The following is a 25,542-nucleotide window of genomic DNA, read 5'->3' as shown; positions in this document are numbered from 1 at the left end:
GACCCGGCTCGTGGCGCCAACTCCCGCCACCGACCGAACCGCCAAACGCGCCTCGGCCCCTCATTGGGCAGTAGGCGACGGCTGCGCCGCGCCCTCTTCCTCTGATTGGGTGGCGCAGAGGGGCAGGGCCTCCAGACCACACCCACCCCCCAGTGGTTCACTGGGATGCAGCCGCCGCGAGTGTCTGCGGCCGCTATGGCGGCTGGCGCGCGGCTGGCGCGCGCCTGCGCACAAATCAGGCGGCTGTTGGCGGGGCCGCCCTCGGGCGGGGGTGGTGGGAGGGTGACTGCGCATGCGTGGCGGTACCGCGTGGCCGGGTTGGGCAGGGGCGGAGGTGAGGGAGTCGGTATGGCTGCCAGCGCCAAGTCCTTCCTGGCCGATGCGGGCTATGGCGAGCAGGAGCTGGACGCCAACTCCGCCCTCATGGAGCTGGACAAAGGTAAGGCCGGACGGACTCGGGGTTGTCGCCGGCCGGGGGAGCGGGGCTGGGGCTGCCCGCCCCGTGGGGCTGCCCTTAGGGCCGTTGGTGCCCGTTCTCTGCCCGCCGCAGCGCTATGGGGGGCGGGCCCGGCCCGTCCTTCCGTCCCCGGCGGCCGGGAGCTTTGTTTTGTACCGCTTTACCGCGTGGGCGGGGGATGGAGGAATGATCAGGTTTTGAAGGAGAATCGGTTTCGCCCATAACTAATGTCGCCTTGTTTAGGCCTCAGGTCTGGCAAACTCGGGGAGCAGTGCGAAGCCGTCGTTCGTTTTCCCAGGCTCTTCCAGAAATATCCTTTCCCTATTCTTATTAATTCAGCTTTCCTAAAACTAGCTGATGTTTTCCGCGTGGGGTAAGTAGCATCACTCAGTCTCTATCCATTCAAATCTCTGATCCGTAGCAATGCACTGTGTCTTGGAGTGTTGCTGCCTTGGGGCCTGGACAGTTCGTGGGGTTTTTCTGCTTGCCTCATAACACCACAGTGGCACCTACTCTATTGTGCTTGACCGAAGCGTGCTTTCCCGGTCTTCAGTGGGCTTAAGCGGCTGCGAGTGGTAAATAACACAATTCTTTTCCATCTGTCCCTGTTTGAGGATTTGCTTGCTGACTGGTTTAAGTTCAACTGGTGAAAATTCTGCTCCATAGGCACGTTCAAATTCATAATAACGAATGATCATATGTACCAATTCCATCTCTAAGGAACGTTAATAACAAAGCCCAAGGTATAGCTTTTTCAAGTGCCTGATGTCTAAATAATGCATGTGATAGAATTGGAGCTACTTTGCAATGGCTTATGAAGTTATCTGTTGTTGTCGTGGAATCTTCACTGTGGCTCTAGGAAGGAAAAGAAATTCATTCACACCTGGTAATGGCAATTACACTTTTCTTAGGCCTGTCTTAGGCCTAAGTCTTTTTCTTGTCTTAGGCCTGGACATGCTTTTCTAGCAGAATTAGATCCCTGAATGTGCACAAAACAGGCATCTCCTTATGCTCTTTCTCACTGGTGTCAACAGGTTCATTTGCCTGGAATTAGGCCTAAATTTGACACTACTTGTACTAGAAAATAAAACAGTAGTGTATTAATAGTATCTTTTTGATCCGTCTAATTAAATGTTTCTAAAGCATAGACCTTTTCTTATTTTAACTTGCTCTCAGAAGTTTGTTTTAAATGATTTTGTGTTTAAAGTGTTTGAATTTTTATTATAAAACAGCCTGATAAAGAAATGTGTGTGTCTTCTAATAGGAACAACTTCCTGAGGCTGTGTGTGCTGAAAGTTACTCAGCAGAGTGAGAAGCACTTAGAGAAGATCCTAAATGTGGATGAGTTTGTCAAGAGAGTTTTCTCAGTAATTCATAGCAATGATCCAGTTGCTCGGGCTATTACGCTTCGGTATGTATTACATAAATAAACCTAACTTACTTCTTCAAATCTCTAGGTAATTATTAGTATGCTAGTCTGGAATAACAAAATCTGCAATTACCATGAATGAAATGTAGGAGACATCTTATACATTGCTTACAGAGTTAAAGGCGAAGACATCTGTCTCTAAAGGGAGTGAACAATAAGGATCTGTGATCAGAAGAACAAGGTTATTAGCTGTTTATGATGGTGAGAATTTTGTGGGTGGCTCCAGGGGGAACAGAATTTGCAGCACTGAAATTTTGTGTACTTGAGAGAAGAAAAATGAACATGTTGTGTGCATAACCCAGACAGTAGCTGTATGCAATATATCGTACGTTGCCTATGATATATTTAGATGAGGACCAAAAGGAAAGTGCTTCCTTATGTGTCAAAATAATTGTGTTAACTTGTAACCAAAACTTGTTTACGTGAACGTTGTTATGCTTGCACCTATTTTTCATTTATCATTGTCCTAGAAGTTTACTGCTTGTTGGTCTCTGATCAATAACTTCTAAGGAAGTGCCATTGTATTATTGATTGCTTTAGACTTCCTGGGACTCAAATGGGGAAAAAAAAAAATTAAGCTATCTGAATGTCACTGTCCCTGCTGCTTTGGTGTCTGTGTCTCTAACACTATCCAACATGATCATCTTAACTGCATCTTTCAACTCCTGTGCAAGTGAATTCAAATGTGAAGAGAGCACTCTTCTTTCTCCCTTTGTATTATTTTCTTCTGTCCATCTAGAACACTGATTTCACTATTGAAAGATGTGAGGCATTAACAGGTGTTTGTTTGATTAGCTCATACTTCTGTTTCTTTCTTTTGATATTTTGAGATTAGGCTTTCATGAAAAGACACCTTCAGAAGGTGTGTCTCAGAAATCTCTAAATACAGTATACCTACATGTTTTCTTGTACTTCCATGTCAGGACTGGTGTTGAGGGCTATTTTTGCAGACTGCTGAAAGTCCCAGGAATCTGCTCGGTTTGAGAAAACACTTAAAATACTAATCAATTCACAAATCAAGTTAAAGTTTGAAATGTCTGTTGGTTGGCAGTTTCAGATTAAAATCTTCAGTTGATTTGTTTTTGACCTCCTTAAATAGTGCCAGTAAGAAAGAATATGCTAAAAGAAAGATCTGCTAAAACAAAACTTTGTGGAATTTTATTGCTAGATAATTGTGTAAATATTTGCATAAAACTCTTGCTAAAATTACCATCAGTGCAAATCCTGCATTAATTCTTCTTTTAATTGGATTATGCTAAATATGCCTGGAAAGTATCCTTGAGATATTCTTAGTAAAGTATAAATTGATTTGCTCCTTTTTTAGCAGTTATACAAAAGGTATTGTGCTATTCCCAGTAATAACCTTACCTCACATCAGTGAAAGATCTTGGAAACAAATGATGAAAGTCAAGTATTTGTTTGCTTGACATGGTAATACTCTAGAAACTTTGCTTTCTTAGTGTGTGATTAAAATTTATGACTGTTCAGACATTTGTCATTTATTTACTTCTGCATCTTAACTGGGAAGAGGGATAGAAAGGGTGGAAACAGTTCTCTAGATGCCTTTTTTTTTTTTATCCCCCTAGGCTACCACATTTCTGAATTTGTGTCCCATGATGTGTACTTCACGTGTGTCTGAAAATAGCCATGAGTACATTTTAGCATTAAATCTGTTGTACTGATACCAGAGCTTGAATGTAGAAGCATCTTAAACATACTTGTTCCTAGTGCCATAGTGCACTCTTAATTTTAAAAGAATTCTTGGTGAGTTTCTCACTGTGCCCATTTCAAGCCAAAAGGTATCAAAACATAATGAATTTTGTATTAAACCACTAACATAACCCACATGACAAAACTTGTTACCTTTTAATTACATATGTACTTTTAGCATTTGTTTGTTTCTGTAATAGACATGAAAGAGCACATATTTATATAAAAATAATCTTTTAACCAGTCATTTTACATTTCTATTTGGTTTCATCTTGCATTTGTTCATGATCATTGTTCTTTCTGGTTTTGCTGTGATTTATTTCTGTAGGATGTTGGGCAGCATGGCGTCTATTATTCCAGAAAGGAAGAATGCACATCACAGTATTCGTCAGAGTTTGGATTCACATGATAATGTGGAAGTTGAAGCTGCCATATTTGCTGCTGCCAACTTTTCTGCACAATCAAAGTAAGATGTAATTTTTTTTCAGTTTTTCATATTACAGAGAATGGAAACACCATGGACATTGGCAGTTGCAAACCTTAATATTTCCTTCTGTAGTGCTAACCATGTCACAACAAAACATTTAATCATGTGTGATAACAGTATTGTACTCAGATTTCTTTACAAGTTTAAGAGACTTTTCTTTTTCTAAAAAGGTAATGGAAAGCTCATAAATATGGGAATGCAAAGTGGAATAGCAGCTTTAATCAATGATTATTTTACAGAAATTATATTAGGAAACAAAATGTAGTGCTGCTTGTCACTTTGACATGTTTTTGAAAGTTTCCATTTTATCGTTTGATCATGCCCATGTGCAGGGGTTCTAAAACTATTTAGATTTTGGCAAGCACCGTTTTCTGAAAATTTTTATTGTTAAAACACAATGTTTGGTAGTTGAGTTGATTTTTTAATTTTAATTATTTATTTCTTTAATTTCACCTGGTACTTTGTCTTTTCTCTACAGGGATTTTGCTGCCGGAATATGTAATAAAATCAGTGAGATGATTCAAGGTACATATGTATATTGAATGACAAAAGGGAAAAGCTCTGACTTCTCTGAGACTCTTTGTTATCTATATGTAAATATCTGATAACAGAATGCTGTTGCCCTTACCCACAAATGATTCCAGTTTTTAAATTATATTAGTTAATCAATAATCCAATATCTGGCTTTTGTGTCCTCTTAAAATCTACATTCTTAAAATACCTGTTTGGTAAAGAATAATGATGAATAAACTTACATAGATGTATCACAGGTTACTTCACATGAGTTAATATGTGTTACCTGCAATGAAGCAAGGAGCAACCTTCTCGAAGAACCATGAAAGTGCTTGATACTGATGTAGTTATGCTGCTAGCTAGCAGATGAGTTATTTGAAGCTAATGCAGGTGTCTGCACAATCTGCATTCAGCAGTAGTAGCAATGCAGATGTATTGCGTGTTTCAGTACTGCCAAAAGCCGGTGCAAAGGACTAACACTCTGCCTATGTTTCTCTTCTTTGTTGCAGGTTTGGCCACACCTGTGGACTTGAAATTGAAGTTGATCCCTATTTTACAGCACATGCACCATGATGCTAGCCTGGCCTCCAGTTCACGGCAGCTGCTTCAGCAGCTGGTAACATCATATCCGTCTACCAAGATGGTCATTGTTACTCTACACACCTTTACTCTGCTTGCTGCTTCTTCTTTGGTTGACATTCCTAAACAGGTAATTCTTCCTAATTCATTCCTTCTTCTTGAAGTATAAAGTGCATTTTAAAAAACTCAGATTGTAGCTGATGCTGAAAAGAAATCGTGATGGATATGCTAGGATGGTTGCTTGTGTGTGCAATAGAGAAAGAATACCCTGAAAACCGCTGCTGCTTTCATTTTTTTTTTGCCCTCTGGTCCTATTTCCAGACAACCCCATCAAACACAGAAACCCTTTTTAACAGATCATAACCTGTCTGCCTTTAAATCAACTGGGATTGAAATCAGCTAGGATCAATCAGCATTTAGGAAAGCAAACACCCTAGTTTTTTTGAAAACATTTCATCTTACCTGTAGAACCCAGACTTCAGTTCTCACTGCTGTATAGTCTCTTGGGTCATGGGTGTGCCTTTTGCCTTCCTTGCATGCAAGCAAATGAATATTTCAGTAGCATCAAGTGCATTTAAAAATGTATTTCTTGAAGAACTCTGAGGAATTTGAATCTGTTGCTATAATTTAGGACTATAAGCCAAGTTGTGGGAAAGCAGTGATGGAAAAATACAATGCTTTTATGTTCTAGTAATGTGCTTTGTGGATGTGATTTATGTAGCAGGTCTAAAGACAGTGACATTTGAGATTCATCTAACTAATCCTTGCAAAGTAGTCATGGAAATCTATTTGCTTTCTTTCAATCCTGTGCAGCTATGGAAGGCTGACGTCTGTTACTGTTAGACTAATAGCATTGATCTGTCTGGAACGTCTTTTTTGGTATGGCTGATTTCTGTATTTCAGAGGATGCTTTTGATAGTACTGAAACAACATTAGGACACTTTACTACCATTAAAAAGCATATAAGCATGGTGATTTAAGCTGTATTTCTGCAACACAATAGCAAGTACTACTTAAAAGTGATGTAGCCAGGGTGGGGATGGAGAGCACAACCATGACTGGCATGTTCATGCTCTTTCATGTGCTGGCTGGTTCATCTCTAAATTTTTAGGAAATTTTAACAACAAAGGACATGCAGTTAAGTGCCATTTAATTTGAGATAAGTGCTTTGGAGGAGGTGGGTAGGGGTTGATTTTGGTTGGGTTTTTGGCAACTATTGAGACATACAAGGTATGTCTGTGTTGCTATCTGTTCACCGCAGATCATGCAGACACCTGAATTGACATCAAGTGCCCAGAATACTTACTAGTAACATAATCATGATAGTATAAGGTGTTTACTGAGCTGCTCAGGGATGTTTTATGGTATTTCTGAGTGCTGAAACAGGTCTCAAGGCTTTTCATGTCTGCAGAGTGATGCAGAGAAGTGTGCATGAACAAGGAGAGCAGGATGGTAGAAATCAGCTGCCAGAGTGTTTTAGCTTGCCATGGCATCACAGTCTGAGTAGGGGCTTTTCCACATGGCTAGCAATTAGACAGATGCGGCAAGTTTAGTTTTGGATGGGTATGCTCAAAATTTTTTCTCAAGTACTTTGGAAAAGACTTCCAGTAGTATCTCTCTCTAAACAGTGAATTTACTTGGTTGCAGATCCAGCTTTTGTTGCAGTACTTGAAGAATGACCCCAGAAAGGCTGTGAAGAGGCTTGCAATCCAAGATTTGAAGTTGTTGGCCAACAAGACACCACATACATGGAGCAGAGAAAATATTCAGGTTTATAAATTTTTAAGCTAAAGTTTATCATGAAACTTTGCAATTAGTTGTAAAATTCTTTCTGGAAGAACTGCCTGGTGGAAAAGGACCTGGGGGTGCTGGTTGACAAGCTGGCTGAACATGAGCCGGCAGTGTGCCCAGGTGGCCAAGGCGGCCAACAGCATCCTGGCCTGTATCAGAAATAGTGTGGCCAGCAGGAGTAGGGAAGTGATTGTACTCCGTACTCGGCACTGGTGAGGCCGCACCTTGAATCCTGTGTTCAGTTTTGGGCCCCTCACTACCAGAAGGATGCTGAGGTACTGGAGCATGTCCAAAGAAGGGCAGCAAAGCTGATGAGGGGTCTGGAGCACAAGTCTTCTGAGGAGCGGCTGAGGGAACTGGGGTTGTTTAGTCTGGAGAAGAGGAGGCTGAGAGGGGACCTTATCGCTCTCTACAACTACCTGAACGGGGGTTGTGGCGACGTGGATGTTGGCCTCTTCTCCCAAGCAACTAGTGATAGGACGAGAGGAAATGGCCTCAAGTTGTGCCAGAGGAGGTTTAGATTGGATACTAGGAAAAATTTTTTGACCGAGAGGGTGGTCAAGCCTTGGAACAGGCTGCCCAGGAAGGTGGTGGAGTTGCCATCAGTGGAAGTGTTCAAAAAAATGTGTGGATGTGGTGCTTCGGGACATGGTTTAGGGGGCATGGTGGTGTTGGGTTAATGGTTGGACTTGTGATCCTGAAGGTCTTTTCCAACCTTAATGATTCTGTGATTTGGGAGGTAAAGGAAAAAAGAACATCTCCATATCCTTAAGTTAGGTTACTCTGCCAAGCAGAGTAGCCAAGTATTAATGAACAGTTCATAGAAGATACCGAGTTGGATAAGTTGACCCATAAGGATCAATGTTGAAGTATTATAACTGAGGAAAGGCATGTGTCATAGTAGGCCTTTTTACAGTAAGGAAATAACTTTTCTGTCTGACAAACTCATCTAAGATAATAGACATGAGAGCCGAATATTTACATTAGTCTTATGATACTGAATACATATTAATGCTCTCATGTAATAGAGTCTCTCTGGGATTTGTCAAAGCATGTCATCCAGCAAGATATACATGAAAGGACAAATGTAATTTTGACTTCACTTTTTAGAATTAATGACTCGCTTTCAATAGTATCCTTGACTCCTGTTGCATGAATGAGACCCTAGAACGTATTTGTAGTGCATCTGTGTTATTTGGGGAAACAATTGTTATATTGTAGATAGTATTGCTGCTTGCTTTCAATCACAGTTGTATACGAGCACTTTTTCTCCTTGTTTTTCCCCTTTTCTGGTAGAAGTCACTAGAGAAAACAACTTCAGGTTAGATTAGTGAGAAGGTAAATATTTCAAGAATTTAATGGCACAGGCTTATAGTTCTACTTTTCTTGGTTTTTTTTCTTTGTTTTTGCTACTCTTGGAAGCTACTGTTGCTATATGCTGTTGGAACATTAAGGGAGCTGGGAGGAAAAACTATGCAGATTTTTGTTAATAATCATGTGAGAAATAAAGCATGTTTTCCTTTGTCTCTGATTCTTAGATAAGATGATTTGGAGTGTGCAGAGGTTTTTTTAGTGAACTGCTTTGTTCTTCATAATGGATTAATACCAGAAATTTACTTCCTTTTAGGAATTTTAAGGAGTTGCTTTAATGGTTTATGGATTATTTGCAGTCAAAATGCTACTCTATACCATTATGCCTGGTTGGTAGTTATCTTGATACAAGTGAGAGACATTGATAATATGGCTTTCATCGTTATATAGTATCCTAAAGTAAGTGTCCTGACAGTTGAAATGCGTAGGAAAAAGTTCCACTGATGTCAGAACTAAACCAGTGACTGAGTTAGAACAAAATTAACTGTCTGAAGCTTGTTACTGCTTGCTGTATGGCATGCAGAAGTAATGAGAATTTTTCTGACTTCTGAAATACAAAGCCAACGTTTTGAGTTGGGCGATTGTTTTCCATATATTTAAATGACTTGGTAATGTTTATGCAACCGGGACTGGAACAGACCCTCCTTTTCTCACGGCAAAACCTGCTTCTCATACATTTTTACCAATAAGAGTTTCATCAGTGTCAACTTCTTCAGCATTTTGCGTCGGTCTGTGTAGGTCAGATAGGAGGCTTGGTCTTTGAACTGTGGAGACTTCACTCATTTGTAGACAATAGCTTTAGAAGCTGTTGCTGTTGATGCTTAGAGCAGTCCTACTGACTGTGAAGGTAACAGTCTGTGGTCCAGCCTGCTAATTCTTCTGTGCTCCTGGCATTCTTCATAGTTACTGTTTCAAATATGCTCTGTGAGTGGTGATCTAATAGCACTGGAGTAAAACATCAGTGCCTTAGGAGACATCAAGACTCATTTGCAATCCTACTCATGGTATCTTCTTCTGTCTGTTGATGCCATACTTTTCAGTGGATTAGCAAAACATTACGTTGGTACAAATTACAAATTTTTTTAGAATTTAACCCTTACACTGTACAAGAACTTGGGTATGCCTGATAAGAACACTATTTGGGGTTTTTATTTGTACTGTGGAACTAAGTCTGTGTTGTTGTTTTTCTTCATTCAGTTATTGGATGTTGTCATTCAGCTTTGGCAGTCTCTGGGGCAGAATATACTTATATTTTCCATTTATGTGTCTCGTTGTTTTCTCTCATGTTCACTAAAAAAGCCTCTAAAACCAATGAATGGCTAAGCTGTGGGCATAATGAATCCGAGAACAATATGAATTTTAAGGGTTATTCCAATTTAGATGTGATAAGGCCTGAGGAGGCAAAAGGCACAAAAGTATGACAGGAGCTCTACTATAAATGAGTTAAAATAAAATATGCTTTGAGAAGTTTGCCAAGAAACTTGAACTGTATTCTGTTGAACACCAGGACTGTTAAAGGAAATGACACTTGAAACTGCTCGTCAGAGATGTATTCTTACATAAAACCCTGCAGATTGTTTATAAGGCAAAATAATCAGTATGCCTCAGACTGGAGAAGTGTCTTAAAACTTTTGCAATATTTGATCAATGAGACCTGATAATATTTTTGCCTCTGATTTTTAATTAATAAATGACTTATAATTGCTGTTTCCTAGCATATAAGACCCACTGTCACTTTTCTGCAAGCCATGTCCTCGGTCTGCTAAAACAGATGCTTCAGGACATGACTTCTAACTTTTGACTTCAGTGTAGTATTTTCTGTGGAAAAATCTGGACTCTCAAAATTTTTCACAGACAAGTGTAACTAAACGTTTAATACAGGTAGATCATGGGACTTCCTTCCCTCTGTATCTTTTCTCCTGCTAATCTTTAGGCACTTTGTGAATCTGCTCTTCACACTCCTTATGACAGCTTGAAACTGGGCATGCTCTCTGTTCTTTCCACGTTATCAGGGACCATTGCCATTAAACAATATTTCATCAGTGCTCCAGGTAAGAAAACTAGATTAGATTATTATCTTTGCAATTTGTAATGGATTTGCTATCTACTAATAATCAGTTTAATCTAAAGACTTACTAGCATATTCTTAAACTATTTTTGAACTTCGTAACACTAGCTGAAAGTCAGACTGTGTTCATCGTATGTAAACTTAAAATGGGATACTGTATACCAATGAATAGTCATGGTCTAAGATTTTGTTCTGGATTTTGTGGGTAATATGCTATATGAAAGGTTTCTTTACCTTTGGGTCTTCAACTTTTCTTCTTAAAATGAAGAAATGTAATGTCTCTCAAATGGCTGACCTGCATTTTGCTTAAGGTGCTTTGAAACCATGGATTTGCATAGTTTTTGAGTACTATGGAGGCTTAGTGGTGTGAGAGTGGGCTGGCATGTTACCCTGGCACAGTGAAGCTATGCCACTCTTGTGAGAAGGATCTGCTTCACTACCAGGTGAACCTTTTTGCCTTGTGACTATATTATGAAGAAATAGAGTAGAAATTTAAGTGATTCAAGGTATCTTGTTCTTCAAATTGTGATCGTACTGTTTTCTTTTTTTCTTCTTGAAAGCCGGACTGCCCTAATGAGTGTTATGAGCCCAAGTACATGGGCTGCAGAAATAGAGAAAAATAGTATATCCTCTTCGGTCATTTTGGCATGTCTTAATATGCTCACCAGCTTTTTTTAATCAGATATAATATTTCTTAAGGCAATATTTCTTTGAGTCCTTGAAACATCAGCCTTTAGACCCAAGTAGTATTTCTCATGTATGTCTAACTTGTATAGTGTTCAGGAATGGAGGGAGAGAGAGAAAGATACGTTTTTCATCCTATCCTTTAAACGTAGGGGAAAAAATAACCCGAAGTCAATATAGGTTTTTTCAGAAATGTACTTGAAAAGATCTGTGGTGTAATTATGGATGTGCTGGTTTATGTCCTGTTTGCCTTGTCTTTATTTAGGAACAGCAGCTACAACTGCAAGATCATTTGATTTAGTAAAACTAGCACAGGAGTGCTGTTACCATAATAACCGTGGCATTGCAGCTCATGGTGTGAGAATTCTGACTAATATATCAGCCTCCTGTCAGGAAAAAGGTAAATGAAAGCAAGGACAATGAAATGTGTCTGTTTACAGTCTAGGCTTATGCGCTTAATATGTATTAACTGGTCTTGTCTATGAACCTGTCCAATTCTGTCTGATCCTTCATGCTGGTTAGGGAGAATGGGGATTATAATCTAGTAGGAAATACTCTGTATGATTTTATGAATGGTTGGGAAGATTCCATTTTCATCTAAATTAGAGATAATTACTGGGCACGGTAGAACTCATGCTAAATAAATGCTTGTCTTACCTTTGCTGTAAGACTAGTGAATTATTTGTCAACCTTTGAAAACTCTGTGCACAAAGTCTGTTGCAAAAGAATAACAAGGCATTTAGAAGTCTTAGTCCAGAGATTTATGCACGCTCTACAAATGTCACAGTTGGTGTGACTGCTGAATAGTTACCTGATGCATGGAATGGCAGACTGTTTCTAATCAAAATAAGGTAAGGCAGAAGAAAGGTACTTATCTGTCATGGCTGCAACACCAGTGCAAGTATTACACCAATTATGGTCAGAAAACGTAACAGGGAACTAACTTACTCTGTTTTTATTTTCTTAGATCTTCTGCCTTTGGAGCAAGATGCAGTTTTTGGCTTAGAAGCCCTTCTTGTTCTTTGTAGTCAAGACGACAGTCCAGGAGCTCAGGCAACCTTAAAGGTGACATTACTGTTGTCTTACCCCAGCAGAGCTGTAAGTTATAGTAATAGCCTGTATAAGAGGCAGGCTAGCGTGCACCAGATCCTTTCTGGTGGAAGCATAATGTACTGGAAGGAAATTAAGATTTTTCTATGTTTTGCCCATAATCAGAGTTCAGAGTGGTAGGTAAACTGTGCACCACTATTTTGCAACTCCTCTCAGCTCTAGACTAAGTTGATTGTTATAAGGGAAAATAAAAATGCATTCCCCTCAGAGGAGCAGCTGTAATAAAACATGAACGTGAACATGGGATGGAGATGTCTCCAGAGGATGAAGAGAATCTTGGAGAGAACCTGCATTTTGGAGATGGGGATGCAATGTACATGATTACAACACTTTTATAAACTATTTTTTTTTCTCACTTTATAATCTGCTAACAGTAATTTTATCTAGTTATTTACCTGTACAGGCTAGTGCTGTGAAAAAGATTATTGTTTTTCGAATTTGTGATATGTTTTAGTGCTGTGAGCTCCAGGACAGAGACTTGTGGTCTTAGAAAAATCTCATCTTCTGTAGAGTACATGGTTCTGAAAATACTAGATATTCCATATTTCTGTAGTCATACTTGGACATAGGTGTCTGACTTCTTAATTTTTAAGTAGACATTGTTCTTATTGTACCTGTTGATTGTGTGAGTTGCAGATCACATTAACTTGTATGGTGAAGCTGGTCAAGTGCCGTCCTCACCTGAGCCAGTCAGTAGTTGAATCCCTGCTGACGCAGTTGCACAGTGCCCAGGATGCCGCTAGGATTCTCATGTGCCACTGTCTAGCAGCTATTGCCATGCAACTGCCTGTCCTAGCAGATGGGATGCTAGGAGATCTAATGGACCTCTATAAATTAATTGGACGATCTACCACGGATAAAAAACAGGAACTCTTGGTAAGACATCAATCTGGTGAATAGCCCTTGATGGATAAAGTCTATATAAACTACCGTGGATGGATTTTATTTTAAAAGGCAGCTAAGCCATTTGTTGTGTCCAAGTTGATGTGCCAGTCTATAGCCACTATTTTCAGTTTTGTTTTAACTTTTGATGACCTATGTCAGTGTTCAATGTCAAAATTCTATCTCACAGGTGGAGCTGAACTATGCAGTGTATTCCAGTAGATTTTCCAGCAGATGGCACTGCTTAGACAAACCTAGCTATTTCAATTATTGGGGTATCTGTAAAATAATGCTTACAGAAAAACAAAGTGGCAGTTAGCTCAATTTATGTATGGTATTCTGATGCACATGACTTAATATACTGTAAGAGATAAAAATGTTTTTATCACATCTATTTGGAAATGAATTTGAATTTTAAGAAAGAAATTACAAGCTTCCCATTAATTCATTTGGAGCATTTGAAATATCTCGGTTAAAAGCCATAGTAAAGATTCTTTAAATGAAAGTGACTTTCATCTACAAGAAATACTTGGGTTGCCATAACTGTTTAAAAGATGTATGACTGAGAAAAGTTTCTCAGTTAAAATATATATGTAACCTTCTATATAGTTTTGAGTCTAAAATCAAGCAGATCATTTCTGGTAGTTTAGGAAACAGAATTAGCTTTTTTCTTGTTTTGTTCAGTTCCTGAAATATAATTTTCTTCACCCCTCCACTCTTCATTAGGTTTCTCTTGCCACAGTGATATTTGTTTCCAGTCAGAAGGCTTTGTCTTCAGAAATCAAAACTGTTATCAAACAGCAACTTGAGAATGCCTCCAATGGATGGACAGCCTACAGGATAGCCAGGCAGGCTTCCAGAATGGTAAGTGAAAATACTTGGAGAAAGATGGTTTGGTGTGGTTGGAAGGATGCTAGTGATTTTTTTTTTTTTAAATGAAAAAAGAAAGTAAGGAAAATGGTAGGACTGGGGAGGAGGAGATGAGGGGGGCAAAAAAAAAAACCCCAACATTTTCCCTCAATTCCCTGGAATGCTGATTCAGATTTATGCCATTCAGGGCATTCATTCCATCAGGATGTTTTTTCACTTGTCTCTTTGAAGTATTTGAAGTAAGTAATGATCTGATACTTTCTTGAGCACATGCCTAATCTGCACTGTCTAGCTGTTCTTTAGAAAGTGATATAGGCCATCCTGATGTGTGCTTCTCTTTCTTCCATGTGAAGAAAGGAAGAAAAAGATACTGTTTCCCTTTTTGCTTCAGTAAAGTTACAGCTGGGTTTAGAATTACATAGAAACCTTAGTATGAGATGCTAGAGTGGAAGTAAATGTCAATATTTGTTTCTTGTCTTGTTGAATTATCTTGTGTAAATAAGTACTATAGTTTATACAGGCTGATATTTCCATAAAAGAAGCATTTGTGCTTTATTTATTGTTAGGATTGCCATGATCAAATGATTGGAAGAAGTTTCACTATTTCCATTTTTAAACTAAGAGTAGTTTTGGAGATGTTAACCATTCTCTTATTTGTATTTGTTCTATAGAAACCCACAGCTTTCTTTAATGTCCCCTCTTAGAAACATTCTTGTCATTACAGGGCAACCATGACATGGCCAGAGAACTGTATCAAAGCCTGCTGACTCAAGTGGCTTCAGAACACTTCTACTTCTGGCTGAACAGCTTGAAGGAGTTCTCCCATGCAGAACAGTGTCTGACAGGTTTGCAGGAGGACAGCTACAGCTCAGCACTTTCTTGCATTGCTGAAGCTCTAAAATCCTATCACAAAGGAATAGCATCACTGACGGTTAGCATAGATCTTCTACTTCAGTGATGATGTTTCTGTATACTGCAGTAGGTCTGTTTGGTTTCTGTTCTTAAACCTATGAAAAGTTTTTAAAGACGCCTGACATCTGCGAGATTCTGCTTTTGAGAGGACTGCAGGGAAGAGCCAGTTGTAACACGCTGCATCTTCAGAGAGAAGATCCTGTAGCTCGGCTAAGTGTGATTAACTAGATTTCTCTTTTTTTTCCTTCCCCCTGCCTCACTTCCTGCCTTAATCAAATCATATGATATGTGACAGATCTTTTTTAAAGTTACAGTACTTAAAATTTTCCACTCTTTGTCTTGGCTGAATGAACACTATTGTAATAGTCGAGCCTGGGATTTTGTCTAAATGGGCTTCTCCATATCTTCTTGAGATATGGAGAAGGATTTAATTGTCTTCCTTCCTTCTGCTGAGTTCACATTGCCTTGTATTTGACAACGTGATCCAATGGAATCCTAACAAGGCAACACCAATTTAGTAAGAGGGAGGATCCAATCACATGAAATCAGCAGAATTCAGACAGTACCTGCTTTTATTCAAGTACTTTCTCAGAAGTGGTGAAAACAGCAAGAAGCTCTGTGTGTGGTGTCTGTGAATGTAAACAAAAAAAGCACCAATGAATATGGACCTTCAGTTCTTACTGTGAAGTTACTTCGTAACAAAAGATGATCCATCTCTGCACAATGCTTTCTTTCATATTGTAGTTTCCATGAAGAAATCTTTACATACAGTTTTCTGTATGTTTTTTTGAATGAAACTGCTTTCCCACCTGTTACTGGAACTGTCAGTGTTGTGACAATTCAGATATTAGTGATTAATAAAGTTCAGATATTATGGTTTATTAATAAACTGTCCCTGAATAATCAGGAAGGACATACACTTTAAACCTTTGTTCTCTGAGGGAAGGCTCCATCATTCTTCAAGTATTTGCCTTTAACTTGTTGGCTGAGTGAATAAGGCTTTTAATTCAACATTTCAAGATTTCTCCAGTATCTAGAAGACATTGGGGGGGACCTCATCTAATTAGATGTTAATATTTAATACAGGCAGGAAAATAACTTACTGAATCATAGAATTACCTATTTAATTAGTCTTTCCCTAGAGTTTGGTTTTTTTCTATTGAAGGATTCCTGTCCTCATCTCCTCTGCTGACTTCACTTCCTGTGTTGCACATAGGTATTGCACCCAGAAAAGCACTTCTTTGTGGGTGGTTGTGATCCAGACGAGTAAGCACAGGTTTCAGAGGGCTAGAGAGGAGGAAATAGGGTTTTATTGCTGGCTGTGGCTCACTTGTTGCAATTGTTCTGGACAAATTCTTAACCATGCTTGAGTATATCAGCTCTAAGAGGAGCCACTCACTGTTTTGTGTCATCTGCAGAACTCAGCATCTCAAAGGGGAGCGAAGTACCATAAAGTGCACGATAGTCTTACTGCTGAAGCCTTTTGCTGTTTCTTCCCTCTGACTTGAGCTTTACTGTTGCTGTTGTTTCCGTGAAGAGCATGACTCAGCACTGTTGGTACTGCAGACCATTAGTGTGTATGATGAACCCTGTGTAGCTGTCCACTTCGTAGCTGGAAGATGCTGTGTCAGTAAATCTGTTGCAGAAGTTCAATCAGACCAGTTTAGCAATGATGCAATACTCAGACAGTGTCTGATCTTGTCAGAAAATTTCTCAATTCTTTTCTGATATACATGCAACTGTCTTGCATTGCTGTATGCAAAATGTTCTTTCATGTGAGTTAGTCCACTTGAGGGGGAAAAAAGGTCCCATTACTTTATGGATGAGGGAGGGAGGGCAGCAACTTGTCACAGAGCGTATCGGCCACAGTTCCCATCTGTCTTGCTGAGTACTTGCTTGTATAGTCAGCAAAGGTTATGAATAGGACTTGCTCTTTCTGGCACAGAGCATGTGCCTCATTGGAAGCACTGTGCTTATTTTTCACTGATGGTAATCTAGAGAAGGCACAGAACTTGAACAAAGCACTAATATAACCATTCAGTAGTATTAACTCCAGATATGTTGAAAACAAGTGGTGGTGTTTGTAGAAGTTGGCTAAGCCAAAGAATTTTCTTTTTTTTTTTTTTTTTAAAGAATTGTAACTCATTTATTGCCCACGGCTATATGGGTAGCAGATAACGTAAATTGCAGTATTAATGAGACAAGCTTGTATTGGCATTTACAAGAATCGAGTCCAACTTGTGCTACTAAAAATGTCTGGATTTTCTGATATAAGTACTGGTACTTTACTCTCTATAAAAGCATGTAGTCTCTGTAGAGCAATTACAGTGCAGTGAGATCTCTTCCACAGAGGGTTTTCTGAAACCATCCTTGAAGAATAAACTGAACAGTTTCTATTCAAAAGGGATTTTCTTTTATGCCTTTGGAGAAGAGAAAGCAAAGCAGTAAATAAGAGGGACTGAATGGCTCAAGAGATGAAATAGTCATTTCTTTGTTTGAAATCTAGCTCAACAGTTTAAAGTGGTTGCAGTTGGCTGATGTTTCTTCATTTTAGTCAGTCGTGGGCCAGTTCTCAGATGATGTGATGTTTTGTGAGAAACTAGTTTGCTGCTTATCTGCCAACAAAGAAATGGTTCTTAGTAAGGTTTTGGGATGGGTTATAACTTCTTGGTTCCAGAAGTGACCTTTCCTATTGAGGAGTAAGAAGCACTGGGGAAGACATGCATGAGTTTAACATACATCCATTCTCTGAGTAAGAGAAGGTCCCAGTGCTTAGTTTTGCAGATGGCTTCTTTCCCCCTAAAGAAAAAAGTGTACTCTTCTCAAAATCCAACAGCATAAGAAAAATAAGTAGTGGAATTTTGGCTTAACTAGTATCAAATAGAGTGCTGTGATTTAAGCTCTCCAGAGTGTCCTAAGCTGTCACAGCTGCTTCTACAAGTCAGATAAGTTCTTAGGGAGAAAAGTTTCACAGAACCGTATTTCCTAAATAACAGCAGCATGTCTACCCTCCTGGAGTTCTGTTACTTACTGGTTTTAGTTGTCACTGAACTGTGTATCTGCCTTCATAAATGCAAGCTTCAGTGCCTTAGTAATGTTCCTGTCCACTTCACAGTTCCAAAAAAAGCAAAGGTCATCACTCCTCTTTGTGCAGGTAACTTTAGCCAATTCTTTCTCTTTTGGCTGATGCAGAGAATCACTTTTTCAGTCCTCTGTGTTTCCATTTGCCTTTCAATTCAGTGTGCTGTCCTTTATGGTAAGGACTGTCTGGACTAATGTAATTTGAAGCCTAACGGCTTGGCCTTGGAAAAGGAGGAAATAGGTGCCCTAATAGCATTTTAACAGCTTAAGTCACATTTGTAACAAGGGTGCTAATGCTTGGAATAGGACTTGGTAATTACCTGACTTCTGTGTTTTTTATATTCAGTATGATTTAAATTGGGCAAATCTGTTAAATGTAGTTTTAAAAAGGCAGCTTTTAGAATTGAACTGAAGGGTTCAGTTGCCTGATGAGACAGTTCAGTGACATTGCAAAGTTATTTTATCATGTTTGCTTTTGACCTAGATTGCCAACATCTGTATTACTCTTTCAGGCTGCTAGTACGCCACTTAATCCTCTGAGCTTTCAGTGCGGATTTGTGAAACTCAGGATTGACCTTCTGCAAGCTTTTTCTCAACTTATTTGTACCTGCAACAGCCTAAAAACAAGTCCACCGCCAGCTATTGCCACAACGATTGCTATGACATCAGGAAATGATCTCCAAAGATGTGGACGCATCTCTAACCAGGCATGTGTTCTTATTCCACTCTTGTGCAGTTATGTTTGACTGGTATGAATTTTGCTTCGTGGCAAACGTATCTGACCAAATAAATGAAAAATGGTGGTGAAGAGTTTTGCTAAACAGTGGGCCTTGGTTTTCACTTGTAGCTATAACAATGTCTGCCAGTAGCAGGCCATATTTTGAAGTTGAGCACGTATGTATTTCTCATACATTCACATGTGCAGCTTCCAAGGATATGCATGTAGTAAGCCACTCCGTGTGCTCAAACTTGCAGCAAGACCTCTTGCACCTTCTATTGAAACACCTCAGATACTGTGATTATGCTAAGGAAGAACATATACTTTAGGATTGTACAGTAGCTCCCTTTGGTGAATGATGTCAACTGACTTGATACCAACACCAAGACAGTCTGCTTCTAAAATGCATGTAGTCTGCAAGAAAGAATCAGTGAGTAGTCTGTGAAAGACAGAGCAGTTTGATTTACCAGCAGGGGATGGAGGAAGTGTTTGTGGGGTTTTTTGTTTTGCTTTATTTTTAACCCATGGAGAATATGTTGGTGCTGTGTTACAGGAAGAATATCTGTTTAATGCATGGGTAATAATCTGTCACTTTGACTTCTATCTGTGTGAAGAAGCAAGAACTTTATACATTTTGTCAGAGTACGTTGTCTTATTTCTTCAGTGTTGTATGCCATAGTGTAGTGGTTTTCTGGATGTGTGGGGGTTTGTTTTGCTTTGATTTGATTTTTTGACTAGTAACATTGTCTCTGTAGATGAAACACTCAATGGAGGAATTCCGAAACCTGGCTATGCGGTATGGAGATCTGTATCAGTCATCTTTTGACGCAGACTCAGCAACTCTAAAGAATGTAGAACTGTATCCTTTTAAAATCTTAGAATTTGTCAACTTTCCTTCCCATGTGGACAGTATGAAACTTAACAAAAACTTAGGTACCAATTGCTTAAAACCTATTTGGAAATAAATATTGCTATACTGTTGTTTGGAATTACTCTATGAACAAGTTATGACACAAAAATTGCAACAGCATAAAACTTGGGATTTTCATAGTTCTTGCTTTATGTTTACTAAAGGAGTAATGATCATAGGATTACTTCATAAAAGCTAGAGAAATAAGGAAAGGTGCCAGTAAATACACTGCATTTCTTGGTTTAGGTACCAACTCTGTAAGTCTTTAACTCCTTAGTATCAACATCAGACAACAGCAGAGCTGCCTGTTGATTTCACATGCAATAGAAGCTCTGATTTTGGATCCAGAATCTGCAAGGTAGGTTTGATAATTCATTTTCTGCTTCTCTGCTATTTATTTCAAATCCTTGGGGCTTTAAGCCCAGGAATTCAAAGAGTGTTCAGAAAGTTTCTCAGTAGACCCTTTTAATTCTATTCTGTGCAGGCTTGAGGACCTGTTGCTGCTATGCTATACCTGGCAGCCTAAAGACTGTTTTGGGTTCTGCATTTTATACTGATAGTGCTATCTGGTCCACTTATACTGGACTTGTCTTCAATATAGACTAGCATTAAAATAAAAAACAACTTTTAATCTCTTCTTTAGCCACCTATTTTAACTTGTGTCATTCTGTGTTAGCTCCCATACCTACTGTTTGCGCTTGTTTCCTTCAGAGTCCTGAAAAGATATGCATTAAGTTAGTTCAAACTTTTAATGTAAATCCATTGCCTCTGGCTTTTTTTTAAACAGTGAACTAGAAAATCATGTTGATGTACCTATGGATTGAATCACTCTTTAAAACTCCCATGCTGAGATTGAATGGAAGATAATGTAGATAAATATCTTAAATGTGTGATTTTATAACTGGAAATAAAGTGAACATACTAAGTGACTGTCTTATTAATTATGCATTGCTTAGAGGATGTATTAATCAGACTTGTAAAAAGTATGAAGCTGTGGACTTCAAAACATTAGGTGTCTAGGAGATGGAATTGTATTCAAAACATGAGATTATAAACTTCCAGGTTTAGTCTTAACTCTGACTGGCATTCTTGCTTTTCCTTGAGCTGTGAGTCTTTTAAAGACATTGTAAACACTGCAGGCTTAAACAAAAGCCAGGGGAATTAAGCATGCTGAGTCTGTTTAGACCTATAACTGCTTCAAGTGAGAGAGTGGGGACAGGAAGTGGTACATAAGTTGTACTTAAGAAAGGGTTTCAATGTAAAGGACAAGTCTTATAGTGGAAAAATTATAAAGAAACAGCGTAAACAGCATGAAAGATGTAGTTATTTCTTAATGGATTTAAAATTGTAACAGACGATGGTCTTGTTGGGCCTGTTTGGGAGTTAGCCTCCCAGATTATGATGAGGAAAATATGTTAGACATGATTAAAAGTTGTTTTTTGGTGGGTGTGGTTTTTTTTTTTTAGTTTCCAGGAGTATAGCTCAAATGGAACAGCACATATTGAGAGTGAATATGAAAGAAGAATGATGTCTGTATTTAATCATGTACTGGAAGAAGTGGAATCCCTCAACAGGAAGTATGCTCCTGTGTCTTACTTGGTCAGTAAGAGTTTCAAATTTATATTCTGTAGACAAAAGTTCCAAAAACTCGTCAACTCCATATATCTATGGTGGTCAAGAAACTGAAGATCACACTTGGTTAATTAACATAACCTCTTACTGGCACAAATGGTCACTATGGAGACTCATAACTTCAAAAAAGGCTTTGCTAAGACATCTTTAGACTTACTGATGTGATTAAAAATAACGTTTTAAAAAATTCTGATACTAAGACTATAGCAGATACTGATACGGTATCTAAAAGCGGTGTCACGTCTCTGTCAGATCTCTTGTCACACTCGCATTCAAATACTGAAGTGCATTCTCTTTGTTCATGCTGTTGTCATGAAGGAATTCTTCCCGTACCACACAGTGCTGGAGGGTCCAGCACTAGCCTAGCTTCAGTCGCAGAGCTGTTGGCATTTAATACTGTTTTGTGAGTGTAGCGTTTCTCTTATCAATGCAGGTCATCAGAGAACACAATGTAAAGTGTGCTGAATGCAAACAGTGAGCTGATAACATACTCCTTTACAGGGCTAGTATGGTTTCATCTTTTACTGTTAGTGAACATCATAAAGCTGAAGTGCCTGTTGATGGGAACAAGGTAGTTCATTTGTCATGGCTGGCATCTGTTTGCCTTGTTTCTAAATTCAACAGTGCTTATTGATTTCAAATAGAATAGAAGGAGCTGTGTAAAACATAGCAAAGGTAAACCCTGTAAACTTAGTTGTCGCTGGCTCCATACCAGTGCAGCTCAGTGACTTCAGTAGCGCTGCCTTGGCTCATCTGAGCCTGGAGGACTGTATAGTGCGTTGGGGAAAGGAAGAAGAGACAATTATTGTACCACATTAAGTTGTGGTAGGTGCCAGTCTTGTTTGCTTGGAGGAGAGTTGTTGTTTATTTGAGAGTTTGTGTGTGAGTGTTTCGTGTATGAGTGTTTCAAGCAGATCCTGCTCTGCTAACTCTAACACTAGGACTGAAATGATTTGGATTTTTTTTGTTTTCCTGGCCTCCTTGTTTTTTCCAGAGCAGAATACCTTTTTCATAAAGAGCAGAACATAAACAGGCTTAGTGTAGTCACTGTTATCCTATGACTGTACCAATATATTTCTGGACTTCTAGTGGAAGTTACTGCAGTCTCAGTACCTCAGTTGCATGTCTCTTTCCTATGCTATGTATGATTATTTTTTTTCCCCTCTCATTTGGCTCTGTTTCTTACAGCATACAGCTTGTCTGTGCAATGCTGTCATTGCGTTGTTGAAGGTACCCCTTTCATTTCAAAGGTACTTTTTTCAAAAGCTGCAGTCTACAAGTATTAAGGTAAGTAGTGCTCAACTGTGGCCTAAAATTTCTGTGTAGAGTCTTTACTTAATGAGAAAAGCCTTACTGAAGGCACAAAGCTAAAGCATTTTTAGTGAAGATACTTAACTGCATCTGGGTTTATCTTTAGGAATAACTTTAATAATGTACATATAATTCAGAACCACTAGGCCATGAAGTAGGCAAGTTGGATTCAGTTCTTTGATTGCAAAGCCTTAAAGATAAAAATCTAACTGGAATTTTTGTTGATTCTGAGTCCGCAAAGCTAAATAATGTTCTAGTCCTGGGAAGGTGACTTTTTTATAAACTTGTACTGTTTTACTTTTCCTTTAAAAAGCAATGCTTACTATCTTGGAAGAAAATTGTAGCATTTATCAGTTGACTGAGTAAGAATGGCTATGTGTAACCTTCAGTGGTCATACTTTTTTTTTTTACTCAAGTGCTCCTTTTTTCTGGGAAAAGTGAAAGCCTTAAGATTTTTAATATTTAATAGTAATTATTAATCTTCTTGCATTTTACTTCTTTGTTCAGCTTAATAGACTTAGCTGTGGCTATTTTGTAGAAGACTTTTTCTGCTTCTTTTGAAGTGCAATTAATGGAACTGATATAAAGACCATGTCTGGTATTGCCGATGATGCTTATTAATTATTATAGTAATGAGTCTCAGATGCAAGTTCTGTGTTTCCATTTGCTGGTTTCCCTACCAAACACCTCCATGGACTTTTTTCCTATAAGAAAGTGTTCTGGTTCATCCTTGAATTGTGTTCACTTTTCTAGAGGCTTAAAATTACATTTTTGTTTTTCCTCTGTTTCAGCTTGCTCTATCCCCATCTCCAAGGAACCCAGCAGAACCTATTGCGGTACAGAACAATCAGCAATTGGCCCTAAAGGTGGAAGGAGTGGTTCAGCATGGATCTAAACCAGGCCTTTTCCGAAAAATCCAATCGGTCTGCCTAAATGTCTCTTCAGTGCTGCAGAGCAAATCTGGACAAGACTATAAGGTATGAGTAGAACAGAGCCAGGATGAGTCTTAAGCTTTCTTCCTGTGTTTTCCTGCTTTTTTGTTTGGATCTGGTTAGCAGAATTTTCAGGTTGAAATGAATGGATTCTTCTGTCCTCCTCTCACTCTGGAGAGTTGACATTCAAGCACTGGTGGGAGCTAGGCATAGTGCATGGAAGGCATCTAGGGTTTTTAAGTCTGCTGCATGCTGATATGTTTTAGTAACAGCTTTTCTTCCAAACAGAAGAGGCTTTGTGATGCTCAGAACAAATCATTAGGAATCTGCTTTGAGATCAGGAAAACTCAGCCTAGTTATACATCATATGAAACTCCAAAGGGGAAAAAAGGCAGGCGTAGATAGTTCTATTCCACATAGTCTCTAGAGCTTCTTAATCTTCATTTTAAGTTTTGTTTGTTTGTGGAAATCGGGAGGACAGGCTGTCCAAATTAAATAGCACCTGAGGAGATACATATTAATTCAAGTCAGCAGTTTTATCAAAGATTGCATGTCTGAAGTTTACATTCTGCTAATGTGTGATATTCAGTGAAAGGCCTGTTTTGGTGAGTGAGTTTTTTTGTTATTTGGGTTTTTTGAGGGGGGAAAGAAAAAAGTCAGTTGCTTCTAAAAGAACAGGACTAGGGAGTGTCTAATGTTTGTCCTACCTGTTTTACTCTGGAAAACTAGAACCTCAGGGAGAAAAAGACTTGTTAGCTACCTTGCTTCTGCTAATATAAAAATAACTCATTCATTGATGAAAAAGCATGTCAAGCTGGCTCACACATGCCCATGCATTGGTTAGGAAAATTGAAGACAAAGATTTTTCTCTTTTTTTTTTTTCCCCTCTCCTTCAAATGGAGAGCAGAAAACTTATTTTAACAGGCTTATATAAAATGGCATTTTAACCTTCCATGTGTTCTCAGATTCCTATTGACAACATGACCAATGAAATGGAGCAGAGGGTGGAACCACACAACGACTACTTCAGCACTCAGTTTCTGTTAAACTTTGTGATACTGGGCACCCATAACATCACAGTAGAGTCCTCTGTAATAGATTCAAATGGTATTATCTGGAAAACTGGGCCTAAAACAACTATTTTTGTTAAATCTCTTGAGGATCCATACTCCCAGCAGGTTCGTCTTCAGCAACAGCAAGGACAGCCGCCATCACAGCAGCAACAGCAAAGAACAGCATACTCACGGTTTTAATTCCCAGAAGTGACTCTATCCTGGTCAATGGTATTACAGTTTTTCTTGGACACTTCTTCTTGAAAGACCTACAATTTTAATCTTCTCTTAGAAAGTCTCAGATGCCAATTTGTTGCTTTTTAAATTATCTGGGGTGAATTTGAACTTGATTCAGCAGAGGCAACCCTGTTCAAATTTGGAGTTGTGCTTTTAGTGTAAGAACTTCTACCTGATCACTTCTGTTTACAAACCTGTTGCAGCAAGCTCCACAAACTCTGATAGCAGGGGACACTAAGAGCTCTTTGACTAGTACTTTCTGTATGTTCTTTTTTTTGAAGCATGTAGGTTCTAATGTTAGGGACATTGGGATATCGGTAAACACTTTGGCTACTTAATACAGAACTGAGTATAATACCAAGTCTGTATGTTTTAATGTGAAGGAATTGGCAGGAATACCCAGATTTTTTTTTTTTCTGATGCTTTAATAGCAACTTCCAGTATTTGGCTGGTGAATGTGTTTTATAGCAATTCATCAGCACTATTTAATGCATGCATATGAAAGAAAAAAGGTTGCGGCTCACTTCTCATACCCAGTCATTGTAGAGGGAGGAGACTGCTTGAGGGGTTGCTGTCCGGGGAGTCTTACAAGAGGCAGAATTTTACAGGTGGGAACAATAAATTTCTTAGATGATACAGAAAAGATTACTATGTTGCTTTTAAATCTTAATATATCTGTATTTCTGAAGGATTTGGTTTTGTTGGGTTTTTTGCTTGCTCTTTTAAGAGGAAAATTGACTTGTAAGTTGTCATTTGTTTTAACCACTTCATTTTTTAAAAATGAATTTTATACACCAAAGCTTTGT

At 38.8% G+C, this 25,542-nt stretch overlaps 1 protein-coding gene across 4 annotated transcripts; it reads left to right on the top strand.

Annotated features, from left to right (window-relative positions):
* Nucleotides 1-348: 348 nt before the first annotated feature.
* On the top strand, nucleotides 349-24,700 carry INTS7 (integrator complex subunit 7; the record flags this gene model as incomplete). Of its 4 annotated transcripts, none has more annotated exons than XM_081997666.1 (20): nucleotides 349-439; nucleotides 701-830; nucleotides 1,722-1,868; nucleotides 3,925-4,062; nucleotides 4,562-4,608; nucleotides 5,106-5,305; nucleotides 6,823-6,945; nucleotides 10,271-10,388; nucleotides 11,355-11,489; nucleotides 12,057-12,154; nucleotides 12,836-13,075; nucleotides 13,808-13,945; nucleotides 14,676-14,882; nucleotides 18,457-18,651; nucleotides 19,418-19,521; nucleotides 19,862-19,930; nucleotides 21,039-21,129; nucleotides 22,393-22,491; nucleotides 23,307-23,492; nucleotides 24,413-24,700. In XM_081997666.1, the coding sequence occupies 20 exons, from the start codon at nucleotides 349-351 to the stop codon at nucleotides 24,698-24,700; spliced, it is 2,844 nt and encodes a 947-aa protein (XP_081853792.1). The 4 variants fall into 4 exon arrangements, with proteins under 4 accessions (XP_081853792.1, XP_081853793.1, XP_081853791.1 ...); XM_081997667.1 differs by having other exon boundaries at nucleotides 21,039-21,159; nucleotides 22,435-22,491; XM_081997665.1 differs by having other exon boundaries at nucleotides 21,039-21,171.
* Between the last annotated feature and the right edge of the window lie 842 nt (nucleotides 24,701-25,542).

This window comes from Phaethon aethereus (assembly GCF_964289735.1).
Source record: "Phaethon aethereus genome assembly, chromosome: 3".
Classification (NCBI taxonomy): domain Eukaryota; kingdom Metazoa; phylum Chordata; class Aves; order Phaethontiformes; family Phaethontidae; genus Phaethon; species Phaethon aethereus.
Note: the sequence above shows the minus strand (reverse complement) of the source record. Positions and strands in the feature narration are given on the sequence as shown.